Raw genomic sequence first — 16,284 nt, 5'->3', positions numbered from 1 at the left:
GCTTGCAGCTCAATTAAAATCCACAAGTATAAACTTTGGCTGGGCAGGGTGACGCTTCCTGTTCTGGCCTGCCTAATCCCGAGACGGTACACTGAGAGAGAACAAAGGCAAACCCCCACACGCATATACACACACACACCTACCCTCCACACACACCGGATATATAAATCCCCTCAGAAGCACGTTGGAAGGAATGGAGGGGGGAAATGCAATCCACTCACATGCACAGTTTAGTTTGGTGGCCTGTGCCTTGAAGTTTTTTAGATGCTGAAGTTTTTTACTCATTTCCCCCTTATTTGGATGTTTCCTTTGCTCCCAAGGAGTTCCCTTTAAAATAATATTCTAGATTAAAGTTTTGAAAGTTTTTAAACTACAAAACCGGGTTCAGCAAAAAAGTAGGCCAGCTAAAAAAAGTTTAAATTGGTAAGAAATTACATTACATAATAATACATTTTATTATACACCAATGTTCAAAAGTTTGGGATCAGTAAGATTTTTTATTTTTAAATTAATCATTTTATTTGGCAAGGATGCATTAAATTGACTGAAAGTGACAGTAAAGATTTGTAATGTTACAAAAAATATATACTGTATATTTCAAATAAATGCTATTCATCAAAAAATTGTGAAAAAAGTATAATTTAGACAAAAATATTAAGCAGCACAACAGTTTCCAACAATGATAACAATAAGAAATGTTTATTTAGAAACCCATTTTAGGACAATTTATGAAGGATCATGTCATACTGAATACTGAAATAATGATGCTGAAAATTCAGCTTTGCCATCACAGGAATAAAATGCTTTTTAAAAATATATTTAAACAGAAAAGAGGCATTTTAAATTCTAATAGTTCAAAATATTACTGTTTTACAGTATTTTTGATCAAATAAATGCAGCCTTGTTGATCATAAAAAAACTGAATGGTATTTGAATGGTAACAAATGTACAACATCTTGTGAAATGTACAATGCATGCCCCTTAGACTTCAATTGCAAGAGCATTTCTGTACATGTTGTTTTAAAGAAATTGTTTCGTATGGTAATCGATAGCATAGCACAGATGATGTTCATATAGCTTAACTTTAACCCAGAACATTCCAGAAGGGAAAAAAATAAAAAGAAAAGAAAAAAGGAGCCTTTTAGGACCTCTCTAAATATGCATTTCTAGTATTGTGATTGTATGCTCTTAGGAAGAGTGTTGTAAACATGTGATCAGTGGATGTATCTATAGGTGTTTTTACCTCCAGAATATGTTCATCCTGCTGTTCTCTGTCCAGCTTCCGAGACGTGGTGGCAACTAGACCTGCAAGCACATGAGCACAATTTAATAATCCCATTAAAACTCATCATAACTTGATCCAAATAAAAACAAGTTCAATTAGTGCAACATTTAGACATGGAGAAACAAAGTTTTTTTTTACTACATTTTTGTTAGTGTAATAATACAATTTCATCTTTGAGGATGTACCTAGACATTCTTAAAGGGAGGTTTTGTAAAAATTATTTAACTTCTGGGTGCAATCTTGTTGAGTAACCCCCCCCTTCCACACACACACACACACACAGAACTGCAGAAAATGGCATTGTGCCTGTGTCAGGACTGTTTTAAAGCTGAACAAATAGCCATGCTTCAAACACACACTCACACTGCCAACGCAAACCTCACACACTACCTTCAACCAAACACACAACACTCATTATAAAGAGCTTCAAACGCTGAAAAGATGAGTGAAATGTCAATGTAACCATCACTGCGTTTACTCCGTGTGTGAACCTGTTAGTAGGTGTATGTTTATCTGTGGTGGGTTTTTGAAGATTTCTCTCAAGAGCTTTGCTTTATAATACAGCAAAATAGAATCAGAGCTAAAAGGAAATTCAACTGGAAGTGAAATCAAGTGCCGAACCTGGAGAAGAGTTTATAAACAGGCAGACAGGCAGATCGAACAACAATGCAAATGAGCACACATTTCTGTAAAGAGCGTCTCGATTGCCGATAATAAGCAGACTTGTGTTTCTCCGTCAGTATAATTGTACATTAGATGGGGCAGAGCACGCGGCTGACGTTGCCAGCCTTGGCCACACGAGAGACGCCTGCCGACCGCACCACGTCTGATTAGTGCAGAAAAAGGATTTCCGAAACCAGAAGCCATCAATGGTGCACATGCAGGCAGCAGAAATAGCCTTGCCACAACACGCCTCTTGCTCCTGGTCAAAACTGTGTTAGGCTGCTAACCATCTCTCTCTCCTTTGCTCTCGCAGTCATACATGGGAATGAAAATAAACTCTGAATGCGGGCAGTCATCAAAATCTCTACACTTTAAAACGTTATATTAAAGGCAATGCTACGTTTATAGACCAAGAACTTGACCAGAATGGAAAAGGACATTAAATAGGCACATTTAACAAGGTTTTACAAGAATTTACAAGCAAATTTTATTTTTCACTATTAGGATTTGTATAGAAACAATATGTGGCTGATATTCTGAGTAAATTAGCTTTTACATGTCTCCCAGGAGTTGGGTGTTTAGAATATGCAGATGACTCTTTTCCACTATTAAATACTATTTCATGAGTTAACATGAATATATATTGCATATGCATATTAAGCTAAAACAAATCTCTCGGCTGAAATGAACCCCCTTCCCCTAGATATCGTTCCACGTGAGCGTATGCGTGTACTGCTGAGGTGTACGTCTGCTGGATGGACCTTAAGAACATGCTGCTAAACAGACGCCCATGTTCGTACCCACAATCCATTTCTTCCCGGGCCAAAAAAAAAAAAAAACCGGTCGCAGGCTAAGCTAGCCAAAGAAAATTACAGTTCAGCCATTTTTGGAAAAAGAAAAACAAGAATGAAGCTGGGAGATGCGGGAGCAAATAGAAAGAAAGAAAGAAAGAAAGAAAGAAAGAAAGAAAGAGAGAGAGAGAGAGAGAGAGAGAGAGAGAGAGAGAGAGAGAGAGAGAGAGAGAGAGAGAGAGAGAGAGAGAGAGAGAGAGAGAGAGAGAGAGAGAAAGAAAGAAAGAAAGAAAGAAAGAAAGAAAGAAAGAAAGAAAGAAAGAAAGAAAGAAAGAAAGAAAGACTTGTTTGTGATGTTAATGCTAGTTTGGTTGACCAAGGAACTCTGGCTAGTTAAGAAGCCTGGTGGGGACACCAGCAAACAGGGTTGAATCGTCCTCTTTGCAGGCACCTCATTTCATTAGCCCTAATTTTACCCTCTGAGAAAACAAATTAATTTTGCCCAAATATTTCATTATTTGTTCTGTCTGCATAGTCTGAGGTACTTACAGTAAGTGCTTGTCTCGCTGAGCGCAAGCGCGTGACCCTCCCCTAAAATCCTCTCTGCTAACCAATGTACTCCTACAATAAACCCATAGAGAAATCTCACATATAATGATAGTGCCGCCACACTGCCCCAGGACAAAAGAAAAGGATAAATCAGAAGGAAAACAGCAAAAAAAGAGCATCGAAGTGCCTCAGTAAATTACACTCTTTCCTCTAAAACACTTTTGCTTGGGTTTTTTTCTCTTTCTGGCTCACTTGAACTCTCCCTTACTCAGTCGGTAGGCCATTGATGGACTTTAGAAGAGGTATCATTTAGCAGGCAGGAATGCAACACTCCGTATCTTAGACTGAGGTGCCACATTCCTCATTAAGGGTCTCGAACACATGTTAAAGCACACACACTTAAAGAAGCGCACATGCAGCGCTATTAAACACAGATGAATGTACATACAAAATGTTCTCAAGGCCTACTAACAAGCACAAAACAGTCCGTGCCACAGCTACATAGATAAATGAGTACACACACAAAGATGTGCTCTACAGTGGGCAGACCTGGGCAACGTTCCCAAATGGACCCTAACCCCCCCCCCCCCCCCCCCCCATTCTAACACATACTGTGTGTGTGAATGGCAGCCATTTCAGAGCTGAGAGAGAGAGAAAGAAGGGCAACACTTGAAGTTGAGAAAGGAGTCTTTGCTGGGTTTGTGTCTCTCAGAAAAAGCCCCACATTAGCCTTACACCATTAACCTCAGAATACTCAATAGAGCATATAAAAGACACACTACACACACAAATATGTGCTCAGACAAGTCATAAAAACGCAAATGCTGATTTTTTTTTTTTGATTATTCTACTAATAAATGTGTTTCCCACAACTATATGTACTATATGTTTACATTAAATAGCCTAGCGTATAAAGGACCTGTTAAAGGCATTTACAGTAACAGTGATTTGTAGTGGCAAAGAAACCTAGTAAGTAGTAATTCATTTTCAATCAGAGCTTGCAAATAAAGATAACAGCGGCAACTATTAGGGATACGCCACCATTAAAGTTGGCATGAAACAAAAGTAAATGTAAAATCTCAAATAAATGGTAAAAATATCAACTATTATATTACAGAAATATTGTGCATATCTAGTAGAAACAATTCAGAAGGAGCAATTTTGCTGACCTGGGAAATATATTTATATTGATATATATCTCAAAATAGGTCCTCTCAAAATCATTGGTGGATAAACCAGACACGATCAGAATAAATCCCATCAGTCTCGTCCGGTGGCTTCAGCTCAGTCTCCGCATTTAGCAACCAAAGGCCCCTGGAAATGGGGCAGCTGATGGTAGGAAATTCCTATCTGAGAGTGACTGAGATTAACAACACTGAGCTTTCAGACCTCCGCTATATTCGGTGTACTAACTCCATTTAGAGTGTGGGTCAGGAAGAGAGAGAGAATGAACAAGAATAAAGAGACAAATCCCTGGCAGATAATTTCTCTTTCAAAACATTCTTTCTGATTTGAGTATTCCAGAGCTCAAGGCTCACTCATGCATGGGGACGACCTGGATTTACTACACTAAATCACTGCATTCCTGCCTCTGTGCAAGCATGTGTGCGCAAGGTCATGTTCGCATTAAGACTGCTGCATTGATTTTTTTCTACATCACAAGGTATGTCACACTACCACAAAAAGTATCTGCCCCGTCCTTAAGGATAAGGTGCTTCTGTGGTACCAAAAGGAATCGCAAAAATGATGATCATTGAGTGCTGCAGGAATGAGTCCTAAAATCCGGAAATGAGTCGCCATTTTTGAATTTGCAGTTCCATAGTCTCAATTCAATTCAAATTTTTTTTATTGGGTTTTTGGTTAAATACCTCAATTAAGGTCTATGGTTAACACAAACTCAAGATATTTTCACAATTTCTTCTACAACATAAAATACATCAATAACAGGTATCCACCTAAATAAATTCTGGGCAGAAAACATAAATTCAGAATTCACTTGGCCAAAAACTGAGTTGTACAAACATTTAAATTGCACATAAGGCAGTTCTTACATCAACTTTTTAAAAACAGAATTGTTACTACTCCAGATTCTTCTGGTATTCACCCATGTTTATTTTGTGCTGTAACTAGTAAAGAGGAGATGAGATGATCGTTCGATTCATCCGTGCTGCCGCTACAGTGATCTGTCATGCCGTATTAAAGAGCGCCAAAATGTAATTTATTGTTTGAATTTTGTAATGTAATTGACAATTATAAAGTTGAAACTTTGCTTCATATTAAAAGTAACAAAGCACAAAGCTTTTTGAGATTACTGGATGGCAGGCAGCGCTACAAATGTTTGGTGAAGCTTTGTTCAAGCATCAACAGAAAACAGCATAGACAAAGATTTTAGAGAGAAATCATATAATTGCCTATTAAAATCGAGAAATTAATATTGTCAATCCAGAGCTATAGTGTCCACAGAACTGACATGTTTAACTGTTGTAGATTATCCACGTTGTGTGCACAAAACAGATGCTGAACAGTCAAAATGTGCAGTTGGAGAAGCGCTAATTAAACATCTGTTTCAGTCTCTGATTTCGGCCCAAACCCGAAAATAGCTGTTTCGGCTGAAAATTTTCGCTAGGCGAAATTTCGGTGCATCCCTAAGCAATAATACCCCACTCGTGATTTTTTAAATGCTTTTACGTGTCTTGCAAAAGACCCTTGCTAAAAAGTGGCAAAATGGGACTAAGGAGTTGTTGTGGACATTATTAAACATTATTATGCCAAACAGAAAAACGCAACTACTCACTAGTTATTATACTTACTCTCTAGCAGACTATTTTAACTAAATCTTAAAAAAAGATTGAATGAGTTGTTAGAAGCTTAGTGGAGGTGACGTTAAAGTCATATACCTACAAGGATCTTTGTTTATAGCCTAAAATTAGCTTTATACTTCTCCTGATTATATTTAGCCTTCAAAATTCCTAGAAGTTAGGTTGATTTGTGAAGATTATCTTGATGAACGAAGTGTGTAAGAATCATAAACTTTTGTTGATCACAAAGCTTATTTTCTGCAATAATAATGGAAAAGCCCTTTTGCCTTGTTGTCAAGGGAACCACAGGGGGTGCTATCTAGGCCAACAAAAATACGCAGCACTATAGTGTTCATGCAGTTAGTCCCACCCCAAACACATAATTGGTTGATTCAGAAGTTGGAATGTCAGGTCACTCAAGCGCCATAGTGGAAGTCAGCCTATAAATGGCTTACTTACATTGGTCTCTGAATATTAAATTGGAAAAGGAGAAATTATTTTAGCATTGAGGGGATACTAATAATCACAAGCTTCTTTGACAATGGCAAATCACATTGTTAATTGTCTGAGTAACATATGCAAAGATTCTGTCAGAGGTCAAACATTTTAATGGACTTTCACTCACTCGGCTGGGTTGAATATCAGAGAGATATCTGGTGTGTGAAATCCGTAGGTTAGCAGTAAACAAACAGGACAGGTGTGCCGGTGGATATGTTCACAAGCCTCTAAAACCCTGCAACTTTATCCACAGGAATGAGTGTGAGGGAGGGGGAGTGATGTGTTTTTTTTCCCCCTCTGCACCTCTCTTTAGTTTTGCATTCTTAATAACCTTTTGTGCCTTGTGCCAACTGCGGGAGCCTAAAAGGCAGGAAACAAGAGGAAGTCGTTGGACATAGTATCCATTTCTTTTCAAGCTTCCCCTGCTTTGGGTTGAACCCTTTGAAAATAGCACATGGCATTGTTGTATAACAAAAAAAAAAGCAGGCCCTTACTAAAAGTTAATAGGAAGATGGAAAGGAGAAAAGAGGAGAGGAAAGCAGGCCTTGTGAATCATTGCAGCTATATCCTCCTTTCACTCCTATTAAACAAGCAGAGCAGAGCTCAAAGGCACAGAGGTGCCTCATAGACTTCTAATTACCTGAGCCGATTTCTAGCCCCGCAGCCATTGCTCTTGATATAGTCAGTACAGAGAGCTAAAACTACTGTGGTAAGAGGACAAATAGAGAGCTAATGCAGATATCGGGTATTACACCAGAGATCTGATATTTCCAGGAATATGTGTGTGTCTGTGTGTGTGGATTGTACCAGAACAAGACCTGTCAGCATTGTACTGAGCACAATTCTTTCTGCTTGTGCCTGCCAGCTAGAGAAATAATTCCCATTCTCACACTACCTGCACACCCAATGTACAGTGTCATTTTTATATTTATTATTTATATACCATTATAGTAATATTTTGAATTAGCTTTTAGTTTTTTTTTTGTTTTGTTTCATTTAATTTTAGTTTTTCAAAATGTTATGTTTATTAGTTTTTTCTATATAGCTTTATTTTTTACTTTAGTTTTATTGATTTTAATACTTTGACTTATTTCAACTTATTTCAGTTCACTGCCAAGGCAACATTTAATTTAAGTTACGTTTTTCCATCCCATGTTTACATTTTAATTTTATTTCACTTTTATTTCAGTTACCAAAAATGTAAAAAATAGTTTGTGGCAAATAAGTCAAACTGAGTATAATCAGTGTTCGACAAACATTTGTGTAAGTAATTTTGTTGACAACATTTTTTTTTCTTACACATTGTTGAATAAAATGTTTTTGCTGTCTAAAATGATATGCTATTTTGCAATAAAATGGACAACGATAAATACAGATGACATGACACTGAATTTAAATAAAAAAAAATCACAATTCTGAATGTCTTTTGTAATAAGTTGAATACATGAAATATTAATTGAAACATGCATGGTTTAAAATACTTCATAGAATTTTCATTTTTAGATCGAACTATCCCTTTAGGCCTCTCATACATGAACATTTACTCACCCTCATGTTCTAAACCTGTATGACTTACTGCTGTCTGTGAACAATGTTGGGAACCAAACAATATTGGAGCCCATTGAAAAGTATAAACAAGCCTCAAAATATTTTTTTATGTTCCACAGTATAAAGAAAGTCATATAGGTTGGAGTGAGGATGAGTAAATGATGACAATTTTCTTTTCTGGGTGAACTATCCCTTTAAGCTGAAAAGGCTTTTGACATGAAGGATATACTGATATTTGATCCCCACCCCTCTCTCTCTACACATGCGCTTCCACTCTGAGAAATGAGTAGTTACGTTCACTTGTGTAAATACACTCCCTCACATAAAGACTTTTCTTTTATCACATCGTTCGAAGTCCAACTCAGTGGGGTGCATTCGAAAATCAGGCTGAAAGGAGCTTTCAAGCAGATAGGTTGATTTCTATTCACTGACAGGTAGAGCGTAGAAAGAATATCTCTTACACTACACATACAGTCGAGCAAAAAAATGTGTAGTGCAGTCATTGAGAGAAAGCATTTCAACAGGGCAAAGGAAAATATCGAGATGCTAGCAAACTGCCCACACACCTTACACAGAGCAAAGGCCTCTAAGAAAGACCTTAAAGAAACAGAGAAAGTGAGAGAATTTCATGAATAGAATGTGTTAGCTAATGCTAACAGAAACAGAAGAGACAAGCATTATTTCTGCTATCTGTAGCCCGAAAATTATTGCCTGTCCTTTGGTTTCTATAATGGTAACTTATACAACTACATTTGGATTATCAGACAATGTCGAAATAAAGTGACTCTGCAGTGTTTTGCATTCACATTACTGCACACACATTACCGCAGGATGATGGGTGTTCATTACATAAACTGTGGACAATGGTAGCTTATTAATGTATAAATTAATGTATTTGTCCAAAAAACGGGTAATGTCATACTTTGTAATAGTGCTATCGTGGCGTAATAATCTGTTTGGTTGTAAAATATATTACCTGAATGAAATGAAAGCGAATGCATCATCCTGTGGAATCATTCATTCATAGACAGCTTACGAAGATGTTCAACTAATAAAGATCTTCATCGCTGGCAAAAATATGATGCATTTGCAGATTTGCTTTCACTTGACTGCACTGTAGGTCCACAGCCACTTCATCTAACGCTCTTGATGTTCTTAAATCTTCCTGTTACAACTCTGAGTCGAGTGTGATTTGAAAGCGTTTCAGACGATTCAGTGCATGCAGGAAACTGAACAATCATTCAAACTGATTTGCAAACCGATTTAGACAGATCGGTTAACTTGTTTGATGAAGTGTTTGAACAGAATCGACTCAAAAGAGTGATTCATTTGTGAATTGAGCATCGCTCATGCCCAGAAAAAAGATACACCGCACTTGGTATAAACTTCGCATTTAACAACATGTATTGCATTAAAATAAAGTAACAAGAGGAACGTCGCCCAACGTAACGAAGTAAAAGTACTCGAGTAAAAGTAAAAGTACCCACATTTAAATCTACTCTTAAAAGTACCATTGTACCAAAAAAAATACTCAGGTAAATGTAACGAAGTAAATGTAATTCGTTACTACCCACCTTTGATCCATACCATATTTATGCACACCCAAACACTCACTCTATCACTTTAAATGTCCTGTGAGGAAAGGATTGAGGTCAGTGTGAGCAGGTTAACTAGACTCGGGTTCTTTTGCATGACCTGACTCAAAGTCTGGAACAATCTGTTCACCTGCACTGCGTGTCATTATCCTTAGCTACACTCGCTGAACAAATCTGCGGCTGTGAAAGAAGCTCTAGGACAAAACACAAATTCAACAGGGATCCATGTTTCTCAGACAGCTATCTCCATGGAAAATTCTAGTGCTTTTTGTTGAGTGTGGCTGTGGTGCACAGGTGTCAGAGAAAATTACAGTCTTCAAATGTTATGAGCTGGAATTTTAAGGTGGCTGTATTTTGCATTTTCTTTATTGCCTGACTGTCTTTTACCTGAAGTCCTTTATTTTTGTCTGATTTCAAAAAATATTTAATACATTATCTCTCTCTCTCTGTATTTGTTTATGTATCCATATTTATCTATCTACATATAAATAAATAAATAAATAAATAAATAAATAAATAAATAAAGGAGATAAATAGAGAGAACTAAAAAGAGAGGTAGATGGGTAAATATAGAGGTAAATAAATAAATATAATCAATCTATATTTATTTACCTCTCTTTTTATTTATCACTATTTCATTTATTTACCTCTATATTTACCCATCTGGATGGATGGATGGATGGATGGATGGATGAAATGTGCTCATATAGATGTGTGTTTTTGAACAAGTCATTTTACAGCTTTCTATAAATGGACTGTGTGGGAGATTTGTGTTGTGCACATTCGATTATGTCTACATAGAACAATAAACTCAAGGAAACAAAAGATCAAGGAAAATCCTGTTTTCCATGACATGTTCCCTTCAATGAAACACAAAAGCAGCACTAAGACCTGTTTACTGTTGCCAAAGGAAGAAAAAAAAAATCACTCTCATCCAAGCCCTTAGTTACCTCACACAAAACTAAATCAACCAGTCAATTTTGTCCAAGGTGCTTTTGTGACCAAATATGCCAGCTGAGAATAGGGCTGTAGTGATAACTGCAATATTGTAATATTGGGATACTGACAAGCCAACCGCAGAGGAACGCAAGCAAACACCGCAAACGCAATGCTTGCATTTTGTCTTTTTTCATAAGGCTATACCCTTCTTATTTAACATTCAATACACATGCATTAAGTGTAAAAAAGCTTATAATGACAACAAGAGTTAACAATGTATTTTTTTCACCAACTGGCCCCTTTCTACTAAATTAAGACTCCATGTACCTGTGTATGTACTTGGCGACAATGAATGATGGTGTTATAATGTAATTTTCACTGACTGACAAGACTGTCTAGAATGCGCAGAGACGAGAAGTGCTGATACCGGTGAAATATCAGCAGTCTTAGAGAGCCTCTCGTCCAGTTAGATTTGAGGACCAGAACTAACTATTATAGGCTACTAAAGCAATAGCCCTATATATATAGCAAAAATTTGAAAAAGGCGATAATATTGCATATCGCGATATTGAGCCACTCAAAATCACTGCAAGGGAAATTATTTCACCACGACAGCATTAGCTGAGAAATAAACAATCAAACAACAAGGCTGCAGATGTGCAACAAGGCTTCACCGATTTACCAGCAAACCAACAAACATGTTTATTCTGTTTCTTCCCACAGGTCCTATTTTTTGCAGGGCAGCTTTGTAGATGAGCCAGCGCAGGGCTCTGCTGTTTCTGAGCATGTAATTACTGAGCTTTTGGCCTGCTGTATATTTAACTGTTTTATCGTCAGGCGTGACGTTTTGTGCAGAAAAATTAAATACCAATAATAGAGGTCAGCAGTGATAACAATTAAACTCTATAGTCAATGAAGCGTTCATGGAAACCTTGTTCAAATATATACAACGCAGGTAGCTATGGTGTTATTGCAGCCTGTGATAAGGGTTACGAGTTAATTGCTTGATTGCTTTGAGCCATATCGCATGAAGCGCTTTTAAGCGTTGCAAGGAAGTTATGAATTTTTGAAATGACTAACAATATTGTAGACAAAAACACTGCACACTCTTTCTTTTTCACATTGGTACTCGTGTAGAAAGATTTAGTATGGATCTCTTAGTTTGGAGCTGATCAAAGTTTAACAGGTTTTGATATGCTGGAACACACCATGCTTGTCTGCTGCCTTACCTGGGAAAAAAGGGTCTGTCACACTACGCTTTTCTTTCTATTGACTTCCATTCATACAAATGCAGGAAATCGGAAACAAGCTTGTGCAAAGTTCTCTACATTCCAAAGTTCAAGCTTGGTGAACTCTCACCAGTGATTTGCATCACGTGAAGACGTGTGACCAATAGGACACTGAAACCTCACAGTGTGACCTCTTCACTTAGGGCTGGGCAACTCTGGCCGTCAAGAAGAGTTTAGCTCCAACTCTGATGAAACTCCTATGCCTGTAGCTTTCTAGTAATCCTGAAGGCCTTGATTAGCTTGTTCATTTGTGTTTGAGTAGGGTTGAAGCTAAATTCTGCAGGAAAGTAGATCTCAAGGAACATAGTAGATGAATAAAAATAACAAACTTTAATGCTGCAGGTTTGCAGCATTGCATGAAAGTTTTTAGATTTTGGATGTATTATTTTGTTACATGTTAAATTTATGTTTTTTTTTGTTTGTTTTTTTAAAGGCAACCACAACTGAAGATTTTCATTTACTTTTAAGGTGGTGCCTGGAACCTTTCATTTTTATTCTAAGGAGTAAGGAGGTAGTGAATGTTTTTTTTTCTTCCATTTTCATTCTGTGTTAGTAAGTGGAGTCTTTCATTTTCCCTCTGAGCTTTCATTTTTATTCTAAGGAGTAAGGAGGTAGTGAATGTTTTTTTTTTTTCTTCCATTTTCATTCTGTGTTAGTAAGTGGAGTCTTTCATTTTCCCTCTGAGCTCAAAACTGTAGTGCAAGTCATGATTAAATGGGTTATACTCCTGGTTATTGTGAAATGCTTATTAAAGCAGGGAAAGCATTATCTTGTTCATTCATCACCCATGATAAGTAAATATGGGCTAAAGGAAATTCAACCAGACAAACCAATCAACCTTGAGGCAGTATTATTTCTATAGTATTCGTTTTAATTTTAAGTCATTTCATGTGTTTTTTGGCATTTTATTAGCTTTTTAAAATATTCCTATGTACCTTTATTTTTTTTATTTCAGTTTTAGTTTTCAGTTAAGTTTTTATCTAATATTTACATGTTTTATTTCAGCTTTATTACAATTAATGAAAACAATTTTTAATAGTTGTAGTTGTAGTTAACCATTGCCTTAAGGCTGAATTTTAGTTTATTCATTGACATAAAATAACATCCCCCCTTTTTTTTTTTTTTTTTTTTTTTTATGATGTAACCAGGTCTGTGTCACAGATGTCCTCCACTGAACTTCATTCATTTACAGACATGTACAAACTGTGCAGCTGTTTGTTATCTAGGAAGAGACGGACCCATCCCTTATTACTCCTAGTTATGTTATATTATGTCTGAGTCTGTAAGTATTTGGGTGGGTGAGAAGAACACTGTGCTTTTAACGAACTATGTACCGTCTACATCACATACCGATACGGTTGTACGAGATCAGTTATGCTTTGCAGAGCCTTTCCTCTAGAGATCTGATATGCACTTGATGACAAAATATTTCAGGAACTTCTTTGAACCATCTTTGTTGATGACTATGAACGAAGGACTTCAGAACACGAAACTAGAAACTTTCCAAAAAGACATTTCCATTTCCTAAGTCTTATCTCTTTCGTATTGTAACACACACAAAAATGCACTTATAATCCACACATCTGCCGCTCCTGGAATAGTTAATATTCGACTAAAAAAAATCAGACTGCCTCTCTTTTTTACTCCCTTCCCTTTCTTTCTTTCCCTGGAGCGAATCCAAGTGTGGAACAGTTACTAAGAGAACACTGTCTGCTGGAGGACAAACCCTTATTTGGTCTGAAAACTCATTGGCCAATGCTAGCAAAAATAACCTTCACATTTGTATATGTAACTGCATGGGGAAAAAAGACCACACAAGTCAGTAAAATACTGTGAGAGAGGCTGGCCACCAACTTTCACAGACTGGCCAAAACCTTCAACTCAAATTAAACTTCAGGGCCAGTTTCTCAGACTGATTGCTTTCAGGTTCACAAAATCGAACAATGCTTCAGTGGGCTTTTTCATTTCACATTCTCACTTAGTGGATTTGAAATAATGTGGATTTTAGAGACCCGTACCCATAGGAAAGAAAAATTCACAAACAAGATAATATCTCAGTTGTTCCTCCTAGACAGCAATGGGAATGAATTTAGAGCAAATGAGACTTTTGCTTAAGTTTGCATAATATTTCATAAGAAGACCCTAGTAATATCACACACCGAAGTTTGAGAAAAGATCTCCAAAAATGTCTAAAACTTTGCTTTGAAAATTTCTCATGAAATTCTTAATTTATAGCTCAATACTCTTACTTTACACAACCGTTCAAAGGTTTGATATTGATACTTTCATCCAGCAAGGATGCATTAAATTGATCAAAAGTGAAAACATTTATAATATTACAGAATTACTATTTCAAATAAATGTGCTGCTTTATTGAACTTTCTACTCATTAAAGAATCCTGAAAATGTTTGGAAAAAATACTAAGCAACACTTTATTTAACATTGATAATGAGAATGTTTCTTAAGCACCAAATCAGCATATTAAAATGAATTATGAAGACATCTTTCCTTCCAAAAACATTAAACAAATCATACCGCCCCTGAACGATTTAACGATAGTGTAAATCAATAGTTGGCTCATTTTTGTCTGTTTTCTCTTCTCCTTGTGGGAGCAATAGGATTTTAGCCACTAGCTATCACAGTGTTCCTCAGTTAAGCTTTACAGGTTATTTGTTCTTAGCACTAAAACAAGCTCAGACAACAATGGTGGAGATATTGCAGGCGCTAGGTAATCTGACCTAACATGTTCCTGAAATGTCCTGAACTTGAAGTGTGAATCATTTCAAGGTTTCCTACAGCTGCAGGCCTTTGAGTTTGCTGTTTGCACCTTTTTACGCCCGTTCTCCTTGGTATGCTGGTAAAATCATCCCCTACTCTACAGGGGAGAAGAGGATGAGGGAGGGAAACCATAGCTGTATAAAATATTCAGTGTGGGTCCATTTAGTAAACCCCATATGCGTACACAGTGATCCATGAAGAGAGTGAGAAAGAGAGGAGAGCGACAGTGAGAGAGAGAGAGAGGGAGGTGGTGAAAAAACAAGAACACGCAAAAGATCTGACAGCAGGCGAGTGTGCCTTCATAAGCTTATTCACTGAGCCTTATGCTTCAGTAGATTTACATAAAAAAAACACGTTTCGGAACTGATGGCACTCAAAGAATCTCAGAAGACCATTAGCTAACCTATCTCTTCCTGTCTGTTTGTATGTGTCCTGTAGATGAATGTCTACTCTAATGGACCATTTTCACTGTACTGATCTAGCATCAAAACAAACAAAATCAGCTCTGCAAACCATTCTTGACTGGGAAATGAATTACTGATTTGAGTGTGACCTGAACAAATAATTAACAGAATTGCTGTTTGTTACCATACACAGTGTTTGAGCTCGGTAAGATTTTTAAAATGTTTTTGAAAATGTTCTTATGCTCACTGTGATTTTTGACCATGTGTCCTTTCAGAATAGAAGTATCAATATCTTAACAATTAAGTGTAAAAACAAAAGTGCATGGTTTCCTTTTAGCATCATAGCACAAAAACTAAAGCCTGTTCACTCAAATGCAATTAAAGTGTGTGTGCTATACAAAAGTAAAATATTTGCTTCCCCCCCAACTGTATATGATCCTGAAATTTCAGCATTCATTTTATTCTTGAATTAAAGCAAAATGAACTCTGAGATGTTATTTGAATGGTTAACCAATATGGGTGAAGAGTCATTTAGGGATAAATCTGCCTTATATCTACTCTGAGCCCGCATTTGAAAAATTCGATTACCTCAAACATCTTACAGCCTATTCCTGTCAACCTCAGCACCATCTTCAAATTGACTACTAGAAGGACTGTAAGATAAAAACAAAGCTCTTTGATACACTCACCAGTCTTAGGGTTGATGCTGAAGAAGCCCTGGGGGTTCCCGCTAGTGATCTTGTAGGAGAGCTTTTCACTGGACTTCGTGTCCGGGTCAAACGCCACGATCTGGATGATGGAGACATCTTTGGGTGAGTTCTCCATGACGGATGGATAATAGACAGGTTCGGAGGTCTGTGGGGTATTATCGTTGACATCCTGAACATCGATGTAGACCTCCACAAAGGAAGACAGCGGTACCACACCGCGGTCAGTGGCGTAGACCGTCAGCCAGTAGTGAGACACAGTCTCATGGTCCAGCAGTTCTTGTGTCCGGATCACACCTGAGGAGAACATGGAGAAATCTTAGTGTCGTCTCCATAAGACAAATCAACGGGCAACTTGAAGTTACACCTATTAGCATGTATGCTATGGAGGACTAGGAGGACACTAATTAATGTATTGATTAAAATAAAATGCTTTAAA

At 37.1% G+C, this 16,284-nt stretch overlaps 1 protein-coding gene across 4 annotated transcripts in view; it reads right to left on the bottom strand.

Annotated features, from left to right (window-relative positions):
- The window catches only part of fat1a (FAT atypical cadherin 1a), an 88,534-nt gene that overhangs the window by 47,643 nt on the left and 24,607 nt on the right, over positions 1–16,284 (bottom strand). For all 4 annotated transcript variants that reach the window (XM_081360943.1, XM_081360942.1, XM_081360944.1 and 1 more), the window contains exons 3-4: positions 15,828–16,142; positions 1,244–1,305 (exon numbers count right to left, since the gene is read on the bottom strand). In XM_081360943.1, the coding sequence (XP_081217069.1) occupies positions 1,244–1,305; positions 15,828–16,142 (377 nt within the window). The remainder of the gene's footprint in view (positions 1–1,243; positions 1,306–15,827; positions 16,143–16,284) is intronic.

This window comes from Scardinius erythrophthalmus (assembly GCF_964197995.2).
Source record: "Scardinius erythrophthalmus genome assembly, chromosome: 3".
Lineage (NCBI taxonomy): Eukaryota > Metazoa > Chordata > Actinopteri > Cypriniformes > Leuciscidae > Scardinius > Scardinius erythrophthalmus.
The sequence above is the reverse complement of the archived record's forward strand: the minus strand, read 5'-3'. Positions and strand labels throughout refer to the sequence as shown.